This window comes from Ptychodera flava, chromosome 11, assembly GCF_041260155.1.
Source record: "Ptychodera flava strain L36383 chromosome 11, AS_Pfla_20210202, whole genome shotgun sequence".
Classification (NCBI taxonomy): domain Eukaryota; kingdom Metazoa; phylum Hemichordata; class Enteropneusta; family Ptychoderidae; genus Ptychodera; species Ptychodera flava.
The window spans coordinates 21,383,991-21,401,657 of NC_091938.1; the positions used below are offsets into that span (position 1 = coordinate 21,383,991).

The 17,667-nt window shown below is 37.4% G+C and overlaps 1 protein-coding gene across 1 annotated transcript; it reads right to left on the reverse strand.

The window, feature by feature from the left end:
• Positions 1-714: 714 nt before the first annotated feature.
• Positions 715-9,544, reverse strand: LOC139144410 (latrophilin-like protein LAT-2). The gene is made up of 16 exons (XM_070715112.1): positions 9,423-9,544; positions 8,967-9,067; positions 7,723-7,911; positions 6,621-6,689; positions 5,888-6,008; positions 5,227-5,373; positions 4,735-4,967; positions 4,102-4,151; positions 3,840-3,966; positions 3,425-3,522; positions 2,823-2,934; positions 2,520-2,644; positions 2,249-2,341; positions 1,906-1,972; positions 1,307-1,392; positions 715-868 (listed from the first exon to the last, which is right to left on the reverse strand). The coding sequence occupies exons 2-16, from the start codon at positions 9,060-9,062 to the stop codon at positions 715-717; spliced, it is 1,767 nt and encodes a 588-aa protein (XP_070571213.1). The 5' UTR covers positions 9,063-9,067; positions 9,423-9,544.
• Between the last annotated feature and the right edge of the window lie 8,123 nt (positions 9,545-17,667).

Consider the following 17,667-nt stretch of genomic DNA (forward strand, 5'->3'; position numbering starts at 1 on the left):
GAAAACTAGCCGTATTTGAAAGTTAGAGCTTCATAGGTCTTGTCTAGCTATCGATGAAATTACCATGTTTGATTAACCTTAGATACTGTGCGAGAGAGGGGCCGTATCAATGAACACTAACAAGTGCAGAGGCCAATACGACAATAAAGTTTGACCTAGGCCAATGTCATACATTCGAGTAACAAATACCATGCTAGATACCTCACCAAATAGTTAAAAACCAATGCGGTGGGATTCGGCAGAGGAACGTCATCTGGGCTTTGAGCCACATATCTATAAGCTGAATACCTCATAAAGCGTCGCATTCTATCAGTTCGATAGGAAAAAAAAATCCTTCTGAATGCCAATTTTGCAGGTAGAAGCAATTCGTACAGGATGCTACACTTTCTTTCCTTACCTCGCGATTAGTTGCGAAAAACCTGAGGAAAATGACCGATCCCTGAAAGACAATTTAATGAACTTTTAATTCATGCACATGCCGGAGATTCATAAGCACTTCGATAGGGTAATGAAATGCAATCTAAATCCATACTTATAAAAGAGTGCCATAATTTGAAAATATGGAGTTTCTAATCGACGGTTTAAATATATGGATATGAGGAAAATGAAACAAAGAGTGTGTGTGCCCTCCATAGGTTTCCATACAAAGCAAAACATAAACCCTTATTGAAAATTATAAAATTTCAGAAACATCACGTCAGATATTTTACTTGTTTAATTAAGATTTAACCTTTTACTCACCTCAAAAAATATCATCAACGTGAAAAAGTAGCTGCTGTCCAGAGACTTGGCAAGGGTCGTTGAATAGCCAGTGACACGAACGAAGAGAATCGTACCATATAGAAGCATAACAGAAAACACATCTTCCCTGCGAGAGTAAAACATACACACGAGACCAGACTTGAAATTAAGTAATCTGAAAGATTTCAAGCAATTTAAAATGAATGCTCAATACACAAAGTGATGCTTCTGAGAGGTGACGTTACAGCTGTGTGCAATCTATGTACGTATGTATTGATGAATGCATGCATGCATGCATCCATTGGTAGATAGCTTGTATGATTGGTTGATTGATGGATTGATGGTTAGCTGGACGGGTGGATGGATGGATGAGTAGATATGTTGGTCGATGCACTGATTGATTGATTGCTGGACTGGTGAGAGGGTAGTTAGATAGATGGATGTATGGATGTGAAATAGTTTTATTTGCATACTGAGCAGAGCGAGTGTTCGGCCATTGTATACCAGTTTGTCGTAAAGCGTTCATAAAGACCTATGAATGAATGTAATATGCTGATACACTTACCACAACCTCTCACTTTCGTCCTGACCACATTTTTGTCCATACTTTGTGAAGATGTAGTAAGCGTAGCAAATGATCACTAATGTAATCTGAAATTGCAGAAAGCCCCGAATGATCATTTTACAATACGGAAACATTAAGGAAACCGTTATCGGCTAACAATAATGTGGAAGCAAATCGTATGTGAAACTGATGTGATAAAATATAGCAAATACCTTGATTTTTGAGAGTATAAATCAGGTCAACAATTACTCTGTATTTAAAGTTTGAACCATGATGTCGTACAATAATCATGAGTTTCTGCTATATTGGGTTTCTTTCAATTCAGAAGGGGGAAAAGGCGATAATAGTTTTCAATATATCACACCAATTTAAACAACTACGGCAACGCCCTATGATAAAGGGAGGAAGCAGAGCAGACTTATTGTGGTAATGTATTGTGAAAGGTGTTTCTGATATTATTGCATCGATTTTAGTGATTATAAAAACGTGTGAATTTTCTCCATTTCCTATGATCACAGGTTTATCCGTTCTGGTTGTATTTTGATCCTCAGTCAATGACGCCAAATGTCTCAGTCGCAAATCTACACGTAAGTACCCACCATCATTATCAATACTTCAACTGCTATTGAAATTGACAGGGCATACGTCGATGCGTCAAGCCAGCAGCTGAAAACAGGAGGGAAAGTCCAAAAGATTACAGTTTACAGATTACAGATTACTTCTGTTCCAGGGTCAACAAATAGCGGTATCTAACTAATCATATATTTTTGTAGAATACGTAGGCAGAACTACATCATTAGAAGGAGGCATGTTTCGATACTAATAACATTCTTCCATTCTTTGTTAATATGACATAAAGGCCGTGCGCATTGCACACTATAAGCATCTACAGAAACGAATACTAAAACGGACATGTCATTATTGATCAAACCTTTGGCATACCTGACAATGTTTTCATAATCCGGCAGGCGATTAACATACAGAGAGACGACAGCAACTAATGGTAGCAACCATCCATTCAGCACATACAATATCCTAGCAAAATATTAACAAGTATGGATAAATACATATGCTGTTTGTAAAGAGATCAAAATTTCGGCAATTGGCACATTATTTCAGATTGGTTCCTACGAGAAAGTACCAGCATCAGTACAAATGAAACCATTAATGATAATAATCCAACATTGAAAACTGACTGTTTCAGTTCACATACCTGGCAAGAATCACACGATCTATGAACATTAAACGCCGTAACTGTTGGATGCTCATGTTCATAATCCAACAACAACTGCTGAACAATGAATAGTTCATCGCCACGGCCAAGACTTGGCAAACATTCTGCCAAGAACAAAAAATATGGAGCAACGATTAATAGAAACTGGTGGTGTCAATCTGCCGGTGCAAAATAGTCTTGGTTTTAACAGCCATATGGTGCAGTCATTTTGTATAAGTGAACAGTGCTTAAGCCTGGCCACACAGGTGTGGAATGGGTTTTCGCAACGAAGTTCTAACATACCGGTTGTTCGCTGTCCATGGATTCAAGAGCTGACGCGGTGCAGATAATGATTGGGAAGGACGAAAGGGACAATATTGCTTGACCAAGCACAAAGTATCGATCCGATGGTAATCTGCATGACGAAAAAACCAATGGACGTAGGTAAGTCTCAGTAATTGGGAGTAGAAGACAATAATGGGCAAATGGCAATGCTAGTTGATAATGTTTAGGATTACACCATTATGATATGAGAAGAATAGAAAAGCAGAAAATGTGAAAAGTGAGATGTTGGAATCTGTGACAATCTGTTACCGAGAAGTGATCGAAGACCATAATAACAATGTATTGTTGAATTGTAAATGGGCAAGCAATATCGCAAACGAAAACTTAACGGTAAATAAACAGTACCAGAAAATGGTTGAATAGTGTTGGACTTCAATAACCTTGGAGTAGCAAAACAGTAAACGTATAGCGTTTTTTTTTTTATTTTCCAAACTATCACAGGAGCATGGCTTCCCTCTTACTTCAAAAGCTGCAGGATTTGAAAAATTGGTTTAGCTTGCAGAGCAGCAGCAATACCAAGTTCAATAACGGATGTAAATTGATGAAATTATAATACCTACCTTGAAAAGGAAATCATAAAAAGAGCCGTCAATATCAGTAACGCCGAAATACCACTGTACACCGCCATAAAAGGTTTGTTAGCTGATTCCAAGAATGGCTAAAGCGATAATAAAATAAAATAAAAAATTGCGTCACATGTTGAGCCTGACATGTCTGTTAATGTCCGATCTTTTCTGTCAAATTCACGACTTTTGATCTATTGTTGTAAACTTCGCACACTCGTTAAAGCACGAAGTGATTTTAGTCGTAATATAATTCAAGTTCTTTAAAAGTAGATCAAGATTTGTAACTAATTTACCCTGGGTTATCCAATGGTCTGTTTAAAGTAAATTTGATTTTCAATAATGGGTTTAACTTTGTAACATCAGATTGATGACCAATATTGAGTTCTTTGAAGATATAGTTTAAACTCACCTTAGGCTGCTCTCCCAAGCTCATAATGGCACAAAACGTTCCAACTTGATCACAAACACACTCTACATATTCACCGAACTTATCAAACCCTTGTCGCAGAAGTCGACACACAGAAACATCCCATATTCTGGAGAAAAGTGGAAAATTATCAAGCAAACAGTGACTTTTGATCGCAGAATAAACAGTGGTTATAGCTATCCGTTTAAATTATTATCGCTGATTAAAAAAGTAAATGAGTTTTGAAATAAGTTTGCATACTTACCCAGTGTGTTGGCCCATGTCTGCAAAGGAACAACGTGGGTTGTACCCTTCCTGTAAAAATATCAAACAGCAATCTTTAGGTATGCAAAACTTACTTTCTGTCGGATGAATCATTTGTTTACAGGTAACTAAAGATCAATTGATAATTTGTATTTTTAGTTTCTTTGAAATGGACATGAAGAAAACTTTTATCTGCTTCCCGACGTATTTTGATATTGATACACTTTTTATCAACGAACATCGTTAGGTTACCCTTCATTTATTCTGAACAGATGTTTGTACTCTCAAATTTTTCTATTTTTTCTGGTCTACCACTTGTAGATGCTCATTTTGAAGTTCTCAAAGTAAGAACATTCACCGTCTTAGTTTTTCGAAAATCGAAAATTGTATTTCTCCCATAGAGTTAACACAGGAATTGCGGGCTTTTAGAATTTCAAATATGGGTAGATGTCGGGTAATTTGTTTATTCTTGATTGTTTTAAGAATGGTTGAAAGTTTCATTGTGTCCCGGAAAGTTTGAGCAAAGTTTCGAGGTGTATACTAACTTTTATTAGCAAGAGCTATCAAAGTAAAGGATAAAAACAAAGATTCAATCTAACGATAATTAGATGTTACGCAGTGTAAACATAGTCACCTGTATCTCATATAGTCGGATGACAGCCATGTCTGTTAGGTTGTATAAAGCATTTTCCAGTTTAGGATGAGCTGACACCGCCAGAGCAACTGTATTTACTTTCTTTACAATCCTAGTCGTGGTAACACTTTTCACCCACGCCCGTTTCGCTGGAGTTTGTTTGATATCGGCGGGTAGCATATTCCCTGTTGTCCGGTAAACAGACATGACAAGGGCAACCGGCAAGTCCGAGTCTGAAATGTGAAAAGCATCGCATCAAGGCTGATATTTTGTTTTTCAATTACCAGACTCTCTCAGTAGGAAAGTTAAACAAATGTGTTTTTCAAAATTGAATCATGTGCTTGTCCGTGTCGGCGCGCGTTATATCTAAGGGGCTGGGAATGTCATTCTTCTCACAGCAAGCCTGCTTAGAATTCAAACCTTGGCATATGAGTACACTGCATTTTCTACTGGGTACGATAAGGTAACGTTTCTCCCCGATGGAGCCCTTACCAGTTTCAGTTGCTTGAAATTGATCGAGGAATTGTCGGGAAAATGTTACGCTCTCGTGTGTCGACACTGTGTCGTTGCTTGCAAGAGTCCGCTTCTTTCTTTTCTTTGCAAGGCCAGACCCGCGGTTGACGAAATATCCAAGAAGATCTAGGATCAAATAACATACAAAAACCGTGTCAGTTATATTGTGCCGTTGTCTACAAATTTTTAACACTTTCAAGTATCATTTCTCGAATGAATACAATGATTTTAGTGGACTACTTGTCAGTGTTCACATATTATTCCACTATGTCAGTGACACATACTAAATCGATGAAAATATTTAAGCGTCGATCAGTTAATGCGGTTTCGTTATCGTTGAACTTGTCGTAGACCTTGAAGTGAATATACTGTACACACTTTTCGTACAAAGTTTTGGTAAAAGGTGGCAGGCATCGTAAGGAGTGACAAACTCTCCGACACACTATATTTTGACGTATTCTTGCCGCACGGCACGCCTCTCTAATGAAATTCTGTGGAATCAAGTAGCATCCATGATCCGAATAGTATCGCAAAACATGTTTCGAACTATTCATACAGTGTTTCCATTCACTTCTGTCGCATCGATTGCTTTCAATGATTATTGTTGCCGAAAGAATCCTTAACAACATTGAACACATACCAATATTTTTGCTCTGCAGAAAGAGGTCTTTTCCTGTCTGTACCATGTATAAATACACAGTAGCACCAAAGTCTTCCATTGCGGATAATATCGAGACAGCACTACCATCTGAACCAATATTCTGCATAAGAAACGTCAAAGTGTTGATAGAAAATCAATATTGTACGCCACTAATGGTGCGTGCAAATACACGGTATGTGGTGTCCGCTTTAAAGACATGAGGTAAAGAATGCGGCCAAAAGGCAACAATACATTTGCTTTGTAGGTCGACTTTCTTATAATTTTGAGAATATAAAGAAACATTAATTGTAACATGGTAAAATATGAACGACTTTGCTGTGTTCTGATAATCTGATGGCACTCATCGAAATGCGTTAAATGATTTAATGTTCACAAGGTGAACTTACTCTCCGTGCTTAACCTTTAATTCTGAAAGCTCAAACAGGGCTCTATTTTTTCACTCGAAAATCGACTTTTTTACATCATACATGTATAGAGTCTTACACGAAACTTCATTAGTGTAACAAGATGACAACATCAGAATAATAATATTCACAAATGTGTCAGACCTGTTAGACATGTTCAAGTGAATTATACTGGAATATCAGACCCTAAGACATTTTTGAACGACAGAATAATCACTTATTCTGCCTAGTGATCATGCAGGCTTGTAACGTTGTATTGTGCTGGTCAATGCAACCGATGCAATTTGAGGACACATTTCAGTACCTACCCTGTAAGTTTGCCCCCATTGTTCTTCAACCCTCAGATCAAGGCTGTTGCTGCAGGCCAGAAGAAATTGCTAGAATTATAATGCAGAGAAATGAAACATTAGGCCTAACCTTAGCATGACAAAAATTATTGACATGTGATGCCTTGGTCAGATATCATTTGTATCCCGTACGTTTTTAATATTTTACAGGCCTTATATCCGGCGGGCGTAATTGGCGTAATTTTCATATCTTAAATCGATTTGTCGAGCATCATTTTTTTGCCAAAGATCAATCACTTAAGTGTTGAATATTTGAAATGAAGTGGTGTCGAGCAAGAATATACGCCCTCTAGGTCAGTGTACTTCAATGATTCTCTCGGTGTGATAGTAGTTGAATTTGGTCCCCTGCCCCATTTCTACCACTGGCTGTGGTGCTCACGAAAATAGGGCCAGGTACGGGCTAATGTTACAGTCAGAATTTTGACTGAATATTAATGAGAAGAGTCACCTGACAAGACCATATGATCAGAACATATGTTCATAGGCAAGCTGGGAAATTAGATGTCGACATTAGAAATTAGATGACGAAACATAGAACGTTGAGGTTGTTTGTAGAGCTCAACTTTTAAGTCTTCGATTCTGTTCTTCTGTGATAGTATTTAGTGGTGAAATGACGATTATCTTCTATGACTTTTTTCAGACGTGCCCTGGTGACCATGGTGAAATTTTGTATGTACGGCAATGACTCAAAAATAAATTATTTTTCGTTTTTCATTCAACGTCGAAATAGGATGCTTGCTTCGGGAAACTGCGGAGGTAAAATGACTCCATGGGCATACAAAATCTAATTCGAACGTAGCTACAACAAATAAATACAACGGAATCACTGGACGAACTATCGACCAATAATAGCCATGCTTACAATAGCCCATACCTGACCCTCTTTTCGTTAGCAGCGCAGCCAGCGGTAGGAATGAGTCAGGGGACCAGATCAATCTGATAGATGTAGCCCCCTCGCAGTATGGAAGCTAGCCAAGTACTGAGTTCAAATTACAAAGGTACAGGGCAGAACATTTTATGCATGGGTGCTAACATCTGATTATAGACATTATACAATCAATACCTTAATCAGCGGTAGAAGTTCGTGTATGATACTGCCATCCCTGTTAAAGTATTTGTTACGGGCAATGGTGGCTAATATATCTCTGGCCAACAAGACGTCGCCGCCGGTTAGCGTCTCACCTCTTTGGAGTGTATCGCTTAACTGCTCCAAGACGTCAGTAGACTTGGCAGTATCATTCAGGGTGCTTTCCTGGAACAAGGGCAAAGTGGATTCGTTTCACTTCCAAAGTCGATGTTGTGTAAAGTAATATTTGTAAATATCTGTGAAAGGTTACACAATGGTTTTGCAGGGGAAAAAATCCATTTCAATACATTTCAAACATCACTGAAAATCTGCCATGGGAAATCCGTAAACATAGTGATAGTTAAACAAAAGCAATGAAATTATGATGGTGACACCTTCATGGTAAAAGTACAAGAAGTCCGGTTGTCCCGGTACACCAATTTTGACTCGGTAACTAAGCAAGTATTTCGGGCATAAGATTAGTGCTTTTTATCAAAAAGATCAGATTTGAGTATCAGAAGGCGACATACTTTACGGAAACCATCCAAAATATACGAAACCCGAGTGAATGTTCATGTCAATGTGATACGCACCTCGAAAGTGAAAGACTTAAACTTTTGCTCAAACTTTCCTCAATGAAACGTTGAACAGTACTCTTTTCAAATCAATTATAAAAATCAGGGGTTTGGAACAACAGAAACAAATTATCCGAAGTTAACCAATAAATTTACTCTTCGGTGAAAATTAAAATTATCGATTTTCGGAAAATTAAGACTGTGAAAGTTTTTCTTACTCCAAGAGTTTTGAAACGAATCCCCATAAGTGTTCGACCAGAAAAAATTGTAAAAATTTGGGAGTCCGAATATCTGTCCCCTAGCAGAATTCTACCTTAATAACTCCCACGAGAGCAACCTTCTCATTAATATGCATATTGTCCATAATGCATTACAGGGGTACGTGTCTAAGAAACTTATACAGACTACACTTAGCTTTTAGTACTTCATAAAAAAACTTGGTAATTAGTAACCGGAAAGGGTGACCTCAGTGTAATTTATATTCATTGTGGATGATTCCGATGCAAATATAACACACAAACTGTATGCATGGACTACGTTTGCCAGTTTAAGCGTAAATGGCATGTGCGCACAAATGGAATTCTACTCAAAGGTTCGTCGTCGAAAAGACATTTCCTTCTAAGCATCGTCTTATGTATCCGAGTTTATAATTGGTTGACTACTCACATTCAAAGACTTCTGCAATTCTGACATCTCTTCGCCCACACAGTATGTTGTGTCCGTCTCGGCCCAGGCACCATGCTCATCACAATAGCGTCTCATTATTCCTAAAGCGATTCATTTCAAATTACATGTATCAATTTTAACTCCATGTCTAAGGGTGAGTTTCATTCTACATCATATCATTAAAATGCTTCCAATAAAAACAATATGTTACAATATTTAGAAAATTTATCATGCTTGTCGCAGACCGTACGGAAGCCTTGTGTTCATATCATGCTGCTATTACCGAGAATATTCAGGGGATTCCACTCATATTTGCTGCTGTTGTTATATTGCAATATGTCATTGTATAGACAGAAGTCTCGCTTCAAGTCAATAGTCAATGTAAGTACATATTAGGCTGAATATAATTTAACGGCGAAGCCTATTATAATTCACTGAGAATTGTGATAAGCTTACCGTCAGCATTTTGACATTGTAGCCAATCGGTGTATTGGTTTGCAGGGGTTGCTTTCCATTCGATACCCAAAATGGCATCGTGCTTCGACTTACAAAATTTGCCTGCAATAAAATAGCAACAAGATCACATGGCGGTTTTAATCCCCTATACATTTTGATTATGCACCAATGCAAGAAATTTCGAAAAGCCATCCTAAAGTGAATGCTTCTTCAAACGCGTGACGACGTGAGGGGAGAATATTTCGTATCAGGGACAATCAATCATCTTGGCGGGTTAATGAGTTTAACAACTGAGAAAGAACAAGATATACTATTTGTTTAATTCCTAAGGGACACTCTTCATGACGATTTAAAGGGCGACGCAGAACTATTTCATTACGAGATGAAAATACTGGCTAATAAGAGGCCCAAGGGATTGAAACAGAATTTTAGCCGATGCATTAAACATTTCCACAATATTAACTGTAAGTTTTGCATTTCACTGCATTTTCCAATGTTTATCCAGCTTAATTGTCGTGGTATAAAGTTGCTTAATTCAAAGCATATGGTTTTAAAAATAATGTCCATTAATTTCATTCATCTGAACAAATGAGACAAACTTCTCATATAATTATTCAACCATAAACCCTAGCATCCATGATCATCATGGTGGTAGCGGTGAGAACTTAGCAACTTTGGTATGTAAAACAATATCCTCCGCTTTAACAGAGGACAATATTTAACGTTGGATAATTTTAATTTTGGAAATGGCAAAGACGCGTTGATATAGCCTTGTCCAACAAGTCGCGCCCATCAAATTATTAACCATTACACAGCTCATAAAACATAAGCGTGTGTTATTATTCTCACTACGCAACTGAAATTACTCGTCAATATTTAACAGGGTCGGGTCACGGCCGTCCTCCATGCAAACACTCACCAAGAGGAACGAATACAAATTAATCTAACATACAATCGACGACTTTTAAAATTTACATTTCACCGCGAACAATTTGAAAGAAATATGCCTAGGACTTCGATGATTTAATTTCGTCTCTTTTATGGATCAAGATTCTTAGCTAGGATGACATGGCCTTGTACAAGCAAATTTTATTTTGTTCATTTACGCTTTACTCTCTGCCGACGGGAAGTAACCACCAGGATAAAGATACAGAGTATTGACGCCTAGTCTTCAAATGTAACTGCCGGTTTTTTGTTTGAACCTCAAGGTGTTGCCCCTTCTAAGCCTGAGTATACGCATATAATGCACGCTTCGAATGCGAGCGAAAAATTCAGAATATGTAATATAGTCATGGAAATTAAACGTGTGTTATATTTGAAGACTGAGAGTCAATATTCTGTTTCTTTAAAGAATCAAACTGATTTTGAATAGGAAAGTCAGTGTAAAATTGATTTTGAAACACTTGAATAGGAGCAATAACGTGATACAACCTTCTCGGTTATTAAAAGGGATAGAAAACAAAACTTTTCTAGCGGAAACGTATGGGCGGAATACATTGAAACAAGTGACAAAAAAGCAATCAATCGGGGTGTGGGGCTTGGCAGATAGGGAAGGGCCCTCCTCTAGTTTGATTTTTGATTCGTTGCTTTGAGTGGAAATTGAATAGTTCGCTTTTCCGGGTTCAATCGTGAAAGCCATGTTGGCTCTTTTCATTTAATTCGGACCAGTGAAGATGCGGACCCGCCTTAACAGCAAGTTACCCGTTCTATGGTCTTCCAATATTTTCTGCTTTTCTCTATATTGACTACGTGTCACTGGCTATTCCCCAATGGGAGACGATGCTAACGGTCATGCATTCTATGTAAATACACGATATTCGGAAGCAAACATCACACGTTTTACCTTCATTATGTTGAGTGGCTCTTAAAGATGGAGGAATTCCACATCTAAGTGGTAATTTTTCCTGTTTTATATTAACTTCATTGGTAAAGAAATAATAATCGCAAATTTTTCTGTCCCAAACATCCTCCAGATACATGTATGAACTCTTCTTTCGCATAAACAGTAACCTGTAAACACTGACATCATCAATACACGTGCCGCCTTCTAAAACAAGAGGTTCTCTACATTACCTTCATGTCTCGGTTTTTCCAACCTCCCTGTTGTCGGTGGACTTGCAACGCAGAAACTGAAATCGCTCGCTCGTACAAACCCAGTCTTACATAGACACTTGAAACTGCCTATTGTATTGACACAAAATGCGTTGCGACCACAGATAGTCTCTGGCGGTTTTGTTTCACATTCGTTTACATCTGAAATATAGCCATAATGATCTGAAATCATTTAAGATCGACAATGGTACGAAATTATGGTCGCCTTAAGTATAATATCAATTTGGTTCAGTATTTCTGACCTTGTTAGGACTATTTGGTGTTTACTTTTGTTGAATCTGACGTATCATCATGTGACACCGATTGCATTATAAATTTTCGTAGGTGCACGAATGACTTGCGTTATCTGAAACACAAGTTAATGAATAATGAGGCCGTTTTAGGTCATATTTGATTCAAGCGAGATGCAAAGCTGTTATTTTAATTGTCCATTTCTCGATAACATTTACAGCTTATCTCGATTCATTATTGGCAGTTTTGCGCTAAAGAATCAATACAAAATTTACCCTTAAAATTAAAAAAGCCAGACATGTGTCAGTGTTTAGGGAATATTTGCTGTTCCAAATGGATACACACGTGAACATGGCTAATTACGTTTCACATATTCAATTTGAATCACACAAGGAAATTACTCATGATTATAAAAAACCGTTTAGAACGATATATATACAAAAATTATCAATATACACACTGCCAGCATTATTAATGCATAGCAGTGTCTCATGCTGTTAAAAGCATGATTAGAAATAGATACCAATTCTGATTATAGAACTGTTGTTCGTTTGTTGGTTCATATTTCCTCATTGTGCGAAAAATGTGAAAACCTTGAAAGGCAAATAGCACCGAAGTTGTTGAGCTATAACGACGAAAGCTCTGCTTACCTCTGCATAGTGGCGGGGAAGGAAACCAATGTCCATCATCGCAAGTTGAAGGGTTCCTTTCTATTTGGTAACCAGTCCTACATATTAGGGCAACGTGTCCACCATGTAATACATTCAAACGAATTGCACGACCATTGTAACCTGAACCTTTTGGATGTGTTGCCGTGTACGAGCGTGCTTCGTAAGAGCACGGCTTCTTTTGGCGTTGACTCGGTAGAACATCAGTGTTTGTGGCAGACGTTTGAGTCGTTGTCGAGCTTTTAGAGGTTGGCGAATCTGATTGATGCGCGTGTGACTCGGTACTGAGCTTTTCTGTAACTACTGAACTAGTAGATTTTGCGGGAGTTAATTGATCGTCTTCGTTTTTCATATCGCTTTGAGCTGATGCTGAGGCATCTTTGAGATATCTTGTCGAAGTGCTTGACTCAACTATGAATGTGGACAAAGTTTGGTAAAAGTCAGAAAGGGGAGCATCTGTTCGATCTGCGTATGCCTTCGAAGTCGACTTCTCTGTTACCGCAGAGCTAGATGGCTGTGCAGGAGTTGATCGGCCATTTCCTGTTGTCATATCACTTTGAGCTGACGTTACGGCATCTGAGAGACCCCTTGTCGAAGTTCTTGGATCAACTGTATATGTTGACGAAGTTTGGTGATAGTCAGAAAGCGGAGTATGTGATTGATGCACGTTTGGCTCAGTAGTAAACTTTTCTGTCAGTGAAGAGCTTGTCGGTTGTGTGGAAGTAGATCGGTCGTCTCCGGTTGTCATATCACTTTGAGCTGACGTTACGGTGTCTGTGAGACTCGTTGTCGAAGTTCTTGGATCAACTGTGAATGTTGACGAACTTAGGTGATAGTCAGAAAGGGGAGTATCTGATAGAGTCATGTTTGACTCGGCAGTAAACTTCCCTGTTACTGGATAGCTTGTCGGTTGTGCAGGAGAAGATCGGTCGTCTCCGGTTGTTTCATCACTTTGAGCTAATGTAGAGGCATCTTGGTGACCTATCGTCGAAGTTATTGGTTCTATTACAAGTGTCGACGAAAGTTTGATAAATAAAGGAAGGAGAGTACTTTTTCAGTAAATTTACAGGAAAATCTGTTCATAAAAGTCCAATTAAAGTTTCACATACATCTTCACTGACTTTGTTAATGTTTGGTACGCTTTTGAAGGGATCTAGGTCTGGTGTTGTTTTATTCGACAAAAATGACCAATATATTCAAATGCGTTGTACCTACAGGAAATTGCAATATATCAGGAGTTTCTTAATGAAACCTATGTTATTTTGAATCCAGTTTTGCAAATGAAAATATCATCATAAAAAACGTGCTTCGGGTTATCAGGCGATTTTCCTTCATTTTTTGTAAATTCTTCATAATTGTTTCTTTGGAGTCATATTGATAATATATATATATATATATATATATATATATATATATATATATATATATATATATATATATATATATATATATATATATATATATATATATATATATGTGCCCACGTTCAGAGGTTTTCATAAAGCGATCATATTGATAACCGGGAGGGCACATTGTATACATTTATATATATATATATATATATATATATATATATATATATATATATATATAATATATATATATATATATATATATATATATATATATATATATATATATATATATATATATATATATATATATATTAGTTCTGGCTGTCAGTCAAAAGATTGCAGCTAGAATGCAAGACAATTAAGCACCAGATATGGTTACAAAGTACTTGTAGTAATTTGTGTAGAAATAAAGCTAACTGCCTAGTATCCTTTACTTTGATTGATTTCGTTGACAGCTGAATTGCAGTTAGGACTACGATTATGTTTAAACAATGGCATTATAAATTCTACGCAATGTTTTGTCAGGCGTGCCTTAATTTATTTTACAATTAAACAGAATAAGTGGCTAGAAGAAAAGGTGTGGTTTATTTAAACACTGTGAAAAATCTATCTCTCTTCCTAGGAATATGGAGTTATACAAAACTTGGCGTATATTTCGTTATTTTGTCTTGTTTTCATATGATATCATGGAATTTTAATAAATCCTGGACTTATTTTTGAAAAACAAATTAACAAGAATGTATGTATTACATTCCGTCTGTGTTGCGCGTTAAACTAGTCACACTTACTGCCTTATCTAGGTCGTATTTTGCAAATATTAGTGAATATTTTTTTACATTACAGACGGTGGCTGTTTTCAAAACGTCCCGTATTGCGATAGTCAACAGTGTTATCCTAATTGACCAATGAAAGTATCGAAAGTTGTTGAAACGCACGACATAGCATCATAATATCCCTTTGATGGATTGCCTGTCATACATCCATCTCTTAGAATTCACACGTGATCATGTATCTTTTTGACATGCATCCATTCCTTTAATCTTGACAGCCTGAAGGTGACTGTACATACAAACAGGCTCCTACTTACCACTTTGTTTCTGACATATGAATTTATGTTGCTCATCACAGGCAATGCGTGAACACTAAACTGGTCGGTGTCATCCATGTGTATTACAGGGCACTGCCATTTCCATTCCCATGATGTCCATTGCAATAAACAAAATAACAGTACAATTAAGCTACAGCGAAGGAAAATAGCTACAGTATTATCCGAGCATTGGTCAAGTAAAATACATGGCTGAAAATACGCATGGTCTGTTTTATCAAAGTGTCTCCACATATCTCATCATGGTCGAGACAGATGCAGTCGGCCGTTTCATAGACTGAACAATGTCTGACATTCACTTCACAATTTATTTTAGCATTTGACGGGCACAATAAAGTCGACGAAAATATATCGATTCGATCACACACTAATCCTTATACAAATGAGACACCGTTGATCATAAAACTCATTTGGAATGGTCGAAATGGTGGACAGTGATCACTTCATGTGTCTTTGACTTCGGAACGTGTTGTACAAGCGTTCTCTTCACATTGTTGACACAAGTACGTTTATCTCAGTCATTACGTTATGGATTATATATGAATGCACTGTGTTAGCTCTGTTCTATTTGAATTTATTTGATCCTTTTGAAAAATGTTACTAATTTACATTTTAATAAGCACCTACTTTAGTAATGGCCATTGAATGTTTAGCGTTCCGTATTTGGAATGGGGTTTACAGTGAAATGTTCTTCTCTCCGTCACTGTCAAATGTTAGTTGCTCCTTATCCCTGTTTGATTATCCCATTTCAACTTTTAAGAATTTTGAATTCAAGCACTTTACAGTAAATGGAAGGGGTTCAACCAATCTTGATTTGATGCTCTTATTTGTGTCTGCCCGTACTTTCTTGACGTTTATATTGGAGTCACGGAAAAGTCGCACAATAATTGGCTGATATAATAACTTTATTTTCTTCACGAAAACTTGATATGAGCGACTTAACTTAATAATGGAATAATGTGTTATCATATTTACAGACGATAAATCAATGTACATTGTTCTAAATGTATATTTGCAAATACATTCATCGTACATTTTGTGAATTTTTATCTCAAACAAGAGGGTTCAACTAAGGCAGTAGCGTTATGGCAAATTAAAGTATAACCCCGGCTCGAAAAGGCCCTGGATCGGGATAAACTATGGTGTAAAGAAGATTATAAGCTGTTTCTGTATTTTGTTCTCCTTTGAAATTGCAATCGTTATAAAAATATGATGCCAGATTTTTGGATTAAGTCCGCACCGGGCTTTAAGAGTCTCTTTACCTCAAAGTTCAATCCTATGTACCATTCACCGGTCTTTCTTTCGGTCGTCATGATTGTTTTTAATCTCTTTTTGTCATTAGTAGTGTCTAAGACTGCCAAGTGCGACGACTTGTCTTCACAGTGTTCTTTTGCATTTGACAAGTTTTTACTCACATTACTGAAGAAATAGCATACATCATTTGTATCCGCCAATATCCAGTCAGCTGAGCAACCTTTGAAAGACAAAATGTGAAAACAAAGTGAATACATATTTCAGATCAAAGTTTCCCTGTAAGGTATACTACATCGTTGCTATCGCTACCACTGATTCTATGATGATCTTGCCCTTGCACAGAGCATGCAAGTATGCATCAAATATTGCCAACGGAAATGTCAGAAGGACAGTCAATATCTAGAAGTAAACGTATGGGGTGCGCAATCTCTCGTCCATGGTACGCAGGGAGTGTAAAAAAATAAAAATTTTGGTGATAACACATATCTAGTTTGTAGGTCAACAGAGCTTGCCCCCTCCAGAATGCAGCTGTCCTTAAGCCACTTACACATGCTCACACACACACACACACACACACACACACACACACACACACATACACACACATTCAGTCATTCTGTGTTTTAATGACATTGTTGTCATGTCAGTTACGAAATAGGAATTACAAAATGTCAATATTTTGAATAAGCTGTGAATGTATTCCACACTTTCTATGCAGAACTGCTGTACATAAAACACAATTGGAACTAATTTGGAATAATTGGATAGTGAAGAAATGTCTGTTTAATCTACAAATGTAAGCTTATTTGCTTTTATTTTTAAGTTACACACTTGTTTTTATGAGTAATTTGTAATATTGCAATATTCAGCTATATGGCACCTAGCAGTTTCGAGAAATTTGAAAGATATGAAGATCCAATTATCCCAAAATAGTTCTAATCGTGTTAATAACTGAATGTCACTATCAAAGACAGAAATGCAGCAAATCAAAAACTTTGATGGGTGTTTTAAACTTGCCAGCCATCCAATTACATCTCCTTAAGAAGCCAAAGAGAGCTACTTTTTTATCGTGCACTGTGCAACTTACTTTTACGCAAAGTTCTCAACAACCAAGGTTTATCTGGCTTGAATCCGTCAATTACATAATGGCAGGTCTACGAAACCCGCTGGCCTCTACTCTTAATCAACCTAATTTCCAAAACAAGTACACCTTACAAGGAAATCAATGTCTGCAAGGACCATCATCACACCCATGGCTACCCATTACATTTGATATTCTGCGTTAACAATGCTTGCTGCTCCACTCGACTGTGTTTAGACCATGTATAGACCTCCTGCTGGATTTGACGTTCCTCTTAGCCTTCTCTGGTTTCCTTCGTTGTAATGAATTCACCTGCTCCGCATGCTCGTTTAACCCTGCCTACAACCTGTGTTTGCGATCTCAAGGTTCTGGCCGATACTCACGGCCGTCCAGATACCCTCTCCATCAACATCAAAACGTCAAAGACAGATCTATTGGG